This window comes from Apis dorsata, unplaced genomic scaffold (genome assembly GCF_000469605.1).
Source record: "Apis dorsata unplaced genomic scaffold, Apis dorsata 1.3 scaffold_429, whole genome shotgun sequence".
NCBI classification, from domain to species: Eukaryota; Metazoa; Arthropoda; class Insecta; order Hymenoptera; family Apidae; genus Apis; species Apis dorsata.
In genome coordinates, this window is record NW_006263682.1 from 405,488 (window position 1) to 414,000 (window position 8,513).

The 8,513-nt window shown below is 20.7% G+C and overlaps 1 protein-coding gene across 5 annotated transcripts in view; it reads left to right on the plus strand.

Moving 5' to 3' along the window:
- The window catches only part of LOC102675016 (biotin--protein ligase), a 9,257-nt gene extending 1,865 nt beyond the window's left edge, over positions 1–7,392 (plus strand). Inside the window, exons 3-17 of one of the 5 annotated variants that reach the window (XM_031512396.1) lie at positions 965–1,101; positions 1,184–1,354; positions 1,719–1,872; positions 1,938–2,003; positions 2,676–2,867; positions 3,023–3,302; positions 3,535–3,666; positions 3,870–4,196; positions 4,438–4,795; positions 5,507–5,689; positions 5,804–5,936; positions 6,048–6,208; positions 6,292–6,406; positions 6,478–6,691; positions 6,940–7,168. In XM_031512396.1, the coding sequence (XP_031368256.1) occupies positions 965–1,101; positions 1,184–1,354; positions 1,719–1,872; positions 1,938–2,003; positions 2,676–2,867; positions 3,023–3,302; positions 3,535–3,666; positions 3,870–4,196; positions 4,438–4,795; positions 5,507–5,689; positions 5,804–5,936; positions 6,048–6,208; positions 6,292–6,406; positions 6,478–6,691; positions 6,940–7,111 (2,795 nt within the window). In that variant the 3' untranslated portion in view covers positions 7,112–7,168. Of the gene's footprint in view, positions 1–964; positions 1,102–1,183; positions 1,355–1,718; positions 1,873–1,937; positions 2,004–2,675; positions 2,868–3,022; positions 3,303–3,534; positions 3,667–3,869; positions 4,197–4,437; positions 4,796–5,506; positions 5,690–5,803; positions 5,937–6,047; positions 6,209–6,291; positions 6,407–6,477; positions 6,692–6,939 lie in introns of all 5 variants that reach the window. The other 4 variants (XM_031512397.1, XM_006619643.2, XM_031512399.1 and 1 more) reach the window with 4 other exon arrangements.
- The last annotated feature ends 1,121 nt before the right edge of the window (positions 7,393–8,513 follow it).

Genomic DNA, 8,513 nt, shown 5'->3' on the forward strand with positions numbered 1-8,513 from the left:
TCTATTATTTGTAATTCTTTTAAAGAAAAATAAAAAATACAAAAATTTTATTAGTAAGTTAGTCAGAAATATTAATATCATTAAGATATTAGTTTTAATTTAGTTTAAATTACATATAATTATAATTATATATAATTATTTTTTGTAAGTTTTATATACACAAATAATATTTATTATGGTTTTATTAATACAATTTATATTTTTTTAAAATGTTGTTTCTGTTGTTTTATTTATTTATTTTTGTATAATTTAAACAAATCAGAACCTTTATATATACACACTATTTATTTTATTATAGTAGTAATTATAGTAGTAATTATTTGTTACTTTCATTTTTTTTAATTATATAAAAGGTAGTTTAATATTGTATTTATATACATGTATATACATGAAATAAAATTTATGTATGAATATCATTTACTTCTTTTTATTGATTTTATAAGTTTATTATATACTTAATATTATACACACATATGTAATTATATTATTATTATAATATAGCTAATATAGCTAATATATTGTTTAAAACCAATAAAATTTTGTTATATTATTCTAATAATATTTATATTGTACATACATATATATTTACCCCTTTGTATTATTTGTCTTCAAATATTATTTAATTTATATTCAAATATTATTTTTGTATATGTAACATTAAAATATTAATAATTACGTATGTTAAAAAATTAATATACATAATAAGTTTAACAAAACTATTATTAGTTATCTATTTTGTATTATATTTTATTTTATTTATAATATTTATTTTATAATATAAATTTTAAAATGAAACACATCTATTTTATAAATTATATATTATTTTAACATTTAAGCACTTAACATTTATTTTTAATATTTGAGCACTTATTAAATTAATTAATAGTACATATATATATATATAATATAATTTGAACAACATATTAAAAGATTTTCATACTTAATATATTGTATTTATTTTAAGAATCAAAATCTACTATGAATGATTATGAAAATGACGAATTTATGACTTCTTGTCTATGTGTGAATAAAACTGATGCTAGATTAGAAGAATTATTATGGTATTATGGTGATATGAGATTATGCACTATATTTCCTCAAGTATGCATCAAGCATTATAATTTAAATAAATTTTTGGAGTTTAAATATAATTAATCATTTAGTTAATTGCTATTTTTATCAGCAAAAAGTTGACATCTCAAGTTGGTTAACGTATCAGTATGGCAAAACATTTTTTCCTTTACATATAAATAATCGTAATGGAAATTTATTACAATCAGAGTACAAACTTTATATACTTGTTGAAGCTGATCTTGAAAGCTATAATCCTCTTGCTGCAACACATGCTACAAAGGTATCATCATATCTATTCATTGCTATATTTAATATAATTTATTTACTACAAAAAAATTTTGTTATATATGTTTATTAAAAATAAGTCTTTATTATCTTCAATATTTTATTAATTTATTCATTTTATCATTATTAAATAAACAATATTACATTTTTTTAATATTACAATTGTATTTTAATTTGTAAAAATATAATGACATAAAATACAAAAATATAATATAAAAATATTTCTTAATAAATTAATCTAAAATAAATTATTAAAACTGAATATAAAATATTATCTTAAAAATTCACAATTAATTTTGCAAAATAAGATATTAAAATAAAAAATATTTATTATACAATAATATTCTTGTGTCTTTTAGGTTGAGGATTATGGTTTAATTATTACGTGGACGGCAAATAAAAATATTGATTTAATTATAGAATCTGATTTAGATATGGTTGCAAAATTTTTTATTGCAGCAATGGAAGGTCAATGTTATGTTAATAATGGCTTATTATTGAAACGAATAGAAAGTATGTATAGATTTCAATTCTGTTTATCAAAATATTCGGATGAAAATAGTTTTATGTTCTTCCAGCTGTCCTGATATCAGGAAAGCCTTGCCTTTACAATAGTGATATCTTGAATTCAACTCCAACTAAAAGTAAGATTTTATCTAATCTGTTTCGAAAAGATTTTATCTAATCTCGAAATGATTAATTTATTTTTTAAATTTTTTATTATTTTATTTTAATGAAAATTTTAAAATATTAAATACTGATGTAAATTTTGTTTTATGTAATAATTGAAATGGAAATTGTATAAGATATAATGAAAAGAATTTTAAATGTAATGTAAGAATTTTAAATATTAATAATTAATATATAAAAGTTCTGATTGAAATAGTTAAGAAGAATTTTTATTCTTAATATAAAGAACAATAATTACAAATTATAAGTAAAAATTCGATTATTTTCGATAAAAGCTTACAAAAGTATTTCTGTTATCATTTCTATGTATATATTGATTTTTATATTAATCGCAAAACAATTCTAAATCAATTTCACTACTGATTATAATTAATTATAATTAGTATAATTAATTTTATTAATTGCAATTATTATTTTTATATATCTTTATATATTTTTATATAATATTGGTTTGAAAAAAATCAAGTTTTTGCATTTTTTTGCAAATACGCAAAAATCTGCAAAAAACAATCATGATTAATATTATATATATATATATTTTATATTGTATTTTTACATTGTATATATATCTAATAAAAAAAGAAAATTGAAAAGCATAAAATGAATTTTGTATATATTTTTATAAGAATTTATAGATAAAATCGAATGGGAAACGCACACGGAAAAATTAAAATCGTTAAGTAACACTGCCAGAATTGCATCCGAAAAATGTAAATCACTTGAAGTTAAGGAATTTCCAGGTTTAATAGTATATCCAGAAAATATCCTAGATGCAGAAATTGAATTTGTAAAACGGATAGAATCAAATGAAACGCTAGGTATAAAAAAAGTATATTTATTATAATTATTAAATTATTAAAATTTTAAAATTTTACGAATAAATATTTTTTTAATAGAATATCCTATATATCCATATAATTATATATATATATATATATAATTCTTATTTAAGAAAAACAAATTTATGTTTTAGAAATTGAAAGTAGAAGTCAAGTTTCTACACCAGTTTCAATAAATATTTCTCAACATGAGATTCAATTATCAGAAGATGAAATACAAAAAATTACAGAAGATATTGAATTTCAAGGTGTTCCACATTCTACTAGTAAATCACTTGATGTGCTTGATAATTTAGAAGATGAATCTAAAGCTATAAGATACAGACAAGTATCTTGTAGTGATATAAAAAGTACAAGTAAACCTTTTCATGATGCTAAAGATAGTAAAATAATGGTATCAACTAGTCCTTTTAAGTAAGTATCAATTATATACCATACATATTTTATGAGCTGAAAATAGCCAAATGAAAACTTGATAATATAGTGATAGTAGTAGAGGAAACACAAGTTGAAGTCATGGATAAAAATTTAAGAAGTTCATAATGTGATATATTTTAATTCTTTCGCAATAATATATATATAAATATTTGTTATATTTAATTAATTTAAAATTATAATTAATAAGTATTTATATATTATTTTATAGAAATTCTATGGCGGAAATAACAACGAAATTATCAAATAAAAATGTAAAACCAAATGTTTTAATATATGCTGATAGTTTGATTGCACGTAACAATGTAAAAGACGTATTAGAAGAATCTCTTGGCACAGATAAGTATGATAATTTATTTTATTATATTAGCTTTAAATATTTTTAAACATTTCATATATTATTCAAATATGATAATGATTTGATTAAAAATTGTTTGTTTGATTTCGTATTATTATATTGATATTTAAAAAATATTTAATAGTAATATATTATTCCAATGATTAGATTATAATGAATCAGATTAAAAAATACTTTTTTATCACTAGATATACCATTTATGCACTATCTCCAGAAGAAGCTCGTAATGATGCTTGGATAGAAAATGCAGCTTTAGTCGTTGTTTGTGGTAATGTCGGTAATGAAATTGGAAGCCAAATTGTAGAGTATATTCTTCATGGTGGCAAACTTCTTGCTTTATGCTCCGATGTAATTCATATTTTACTTCCATCGTTTAAAACGGCAGAAGTGCGAGAAAATGAACTTGTTCACTTTTCTTATGGAAAATGGAAGCATATACGCATGATGCATCATATCTTTTGTTATCAAGCATCTCCTGTAAGAACGAGATTCTCCCAAGATCATGAAGACGTAAAGTAAGATTTTCTTCCCTAATAAGATTTTTTTTTTCCTAGTAAGATTTATATCAAAATATAAAGAAAATTTAAAGATTATTTTCTCATATATTGGTCCAAATTTAGATATACAAAAGAAAAAAAAAAGAAAATTCGTTCAAAATTTTGATTCATTTACAGTTTTAATATATATAACTAGAAAATAGCATAAAAATATAACAATATTACGATAGTTCGAGATGTTTTAAAAGTATTTTTTTAGAATGTCTAGTGTATCTCCTCCAGAATCGGTAAATGTAAAAGATAAAAAAGGAAATTCGCATTCATTTGATCTTAAAGTACTTGGAACTGAAGAAACTTGGCACACTCCAAGTATTTTACTTGCGACACTTCCGGAAAGCGGTGGAAAAGTTGTATTTTCTCAAATACATCTGGAAGTGGATCCAATGCAATATGAATTTGAGGAAAGTAAATTTAATGCATTGAAAGAAAGTAATGTAACTAGATTAGAAATATTCAATGATCTGTTAAAAGTACATCTGGGAATTGAATTTCGAAGTACTTTACAAATTACTGCATCTATAATTTACAAATCAGCTTTCTTTTTGGGACGACACGAGGTATGAAAGTATAAATCATTTCTAAAAAAAATTTATGTCAAATAAATTATTAATTATAATGTAATGATGTTTTGTATGTAGGTAATTTTTTCCACATAAACTATTTATACAGAATAGACAAATAAGAATTATTGTGCTTAATATCTTTGATATTAAAAGAGATAAGGAAAAGAATTTATTAAATCAACCATCGTTGAAGTTTTTATTAGTGTTCTTTTGTACATGATGTCTTTCAACATTCCTTATTAAAGGAAATAATATAAAATTTCAAGGTTACAATTTAGTTGTGATTGATAATTAATTTTGATGCTTTTATATATATTAATTAACAATAAATTATGCTCCTCTTTGTAATTGCTGCTAAAAAATAAATCTAAATATATCTTTATTGATTCATAATATATTGCTTGCTTCTGAATTAATGCTTTTTTTATTATTATGTTATATTTACTAATTTTTATATAATATTTTTATATAATAAATAATATATATATATATATTCTATAAAATAGACACATATATTTATATTATTATTAAATATGTAAATAGTTATAAAAAGTTAAAGATTAAGATAATGTCTTATTAATTTATGCAATATAACTTAATTGATATTGTTATTTACATGTATAACATAAATTTATATTATAAAATTTGTAATTAAAAATAAGAGTAAGAGTAAATAATTAAATATATTTTTTTTATGTTTTATAGTTAAAACTAGAAATGTTGGAAAAATTAAAGGATATAATGAAAACAAACGATACATTAAAAATGCCTAAGTTGGAAATCCAGTTTTGTAGAAGTAGTACAGTTCCAAAACCAGCTTCTTCTTCATTCCTTCCCATTATGGTACATCAGTGTCCTGACAATTTCTCTACTGTAGAATATTTTGAGGTATTTTTTTTATATATAATTGAAAAATAGCAAAATTATTTTTTAATATGAATTATTATTTTATTGATTTCTTCAATTATTATACTTATATACTTATATTATACTTTATTATAGAATTTAACTTCAAAAGAATTAGGACGTTTAGTAATATATGCAGAAGTAATGACATCTTCAATGGATGTATTTAACGGTTATAAATTAGGACATGGTTTAGCAGTTATTGTTCGTCAGCAAACTCAAGGACGAGGTATGTATTATATGTGGCATCTCATAAATATATTAACTTTCAACTTATTTTATGTTAATAACATTTTATTATCATGTAATTATAATAAAGACATTTTATATTAATTTTAAGGAAGAAGCAAAAATATTTGGCTTAGTCCAAAAGGTTCTGCCCTATTTACCTTGCAACTTCATGTGCCTACTAATACAATACTTGGAAAACGAATTTCAATTTTACAACATTTAATTTCTGTTGCAATTATTTCTGCATTTAAGTCTTTACCAGGATATGAGGTACTATTTAAAATAACAATACGAATATGTATTTCAATTAATTATTTACAAAATAATTTTAATATTTTATATTTCATTTACAGGATATTGATCTAAGATTAAAATGGCCTAATGATATTTATGCTGGTAATAATATAAAAATAGGAGGAATGATTATAGAGACACATGTTATTTCAGATCTTAATATTTGTAATGTTGGTAAGTATATTACATATTATTTTATAAAATCATATACTGGATGCATAATAATTATGATCAATCTTTTTTAGGAGTTGGAATAAATTTATTTAATAAAGAACCTACATGTTGCATTAATGACATAGTTTGTGCATTTAATGAAATGTATAATAAAAAATTAAAAATGATATCGTATGAACAATACTTTGCTATTGTATTTAACGAAATTGAAAGATGGTTAAATATCGTACAAGATGGTGATATAGATGTTTTTCTGGATGCATATTATACTTATTGGATGCACACGTAAGTTTTATTTCTAAATTATTTAAAATGTTAAAAATTTTTTATTATTAATTATTTTTATTATTAATTTTTTATTATATTATATTATTATATCGCAATATTATATATGTTATATTGCGAATGATAATATCATTTAATAATTGAATATTTTTGTGATATAATTTGATATTTTTTAATATAAATCTCTTTAAAATGTTAAAAATATCATTTATTATTCAAATATTAAAATTTATTTCAATTTTTTATAGCGATGCGGATGTAACGGTATTATCAATAACGGGAGTGACACAAAATGTTAGAATATTAGGTATAGATGATTATGGATATTTACGTGTTCGAGGAGAAGATGGAGCGATATTTACTGTACATCCAGACGGTAATACTTTCGATTGCTTGAAAGGTCTTATAGCTCCGAAATAACTAGATTCAAATAGAATAAAGAATCTCTTAAATACGTTTTAATAGTTAATTGTACACTGTTGTTCTTTTTTATTTTTATACATCATGTGTATATATTTTAGATTATTGTAAAATGAATTTTAATCAAAAATTAATTATTTTATATTTAGTTGTAGTAAATTATTTATTATTTGCTATACAGCAAATAAAATATAAGCTATTGTATCTTGATCTATATCTTGTTATTTGATGTAATATTTAATGTTAAAAAAAAGATATAATAAAAATATTGTTAAATAAAATAAATCACTTTTTTGTATTATTATTTATTGATTGATCATGAAATTTGAGGTTTTTATGTTACAAATGTATAATTATAATTTAACTCGATGGTTGACACCAGAATATAAAATTGTATTTGAAAAATGAGAAATCTTATAATCAATAGCTCACTATTTCACTTATTAATTTATATTCGTTATTTTCTTGTATGTCGTTTCATATATTTATACATATTCACTCTAAACATATAAACATACAATAAATTGTATTTATAGATATTCGAATTTTTCTTAAAACTATATAACATGTTAATATCGCATTTTAGTATCGCGAATCATATACGCATGGATATTATTGTATCTAAAACGTAAAATACGAATAAATTGACCTTTGTTTTTTGTATGAAACTACCTATCAGGTCACCATTGCATTATTAGAAGAGACTAATCAGGTGTACTCGAATTTGAGTTATCTAATTATATAATACATTTATTTATATCTATAACAATTGTAATAAATTCCAAAGCACACTGAGAAGTTGGATAAATTCTTTCTCTATTGATGAACCTTAAAAAGGCTTAGGATAATCTTTGATTTTCATAATCGTTAGAATTGCATAATTCTTAAGTCTTATAATTGTTGTTTGTAGCTTATTAAAATTACCTCGAACTTTCGTCGAAACATTTTTGTATTGGCTCTAGAATTTTCGTTGTCTATGCTTCTGTGACAATCCAAATTTTTCATTTAATCTATAAATAAAAATTAAACATCTTTGGTTGTTGATTATTTTTTTATTCTATTTCATTTTATTAGAAAATTAATCTGAATCAAATTAAATATTCATATTAAATAATTTATCAAAATATTAATCTATTATCAATTTATTAAATATTAATATAATAAAATCACATTTTTGATATTTTAAAATATAAACTCGTTACATTGTTTTTTATAAATTATCGATAAATAGTAAAAATAATAATTTAAATCAACCAAAAATGTTTAATCATTTTGACTTATATGATTTTCAAAGATGTTTTAACAATAAGCACATTATATATAAATATTTTCAAGATATAGTAGCGAGTATAATTAATTATTTCTTTAGAAATTAATTTATTATACTTGCGATATCATATTA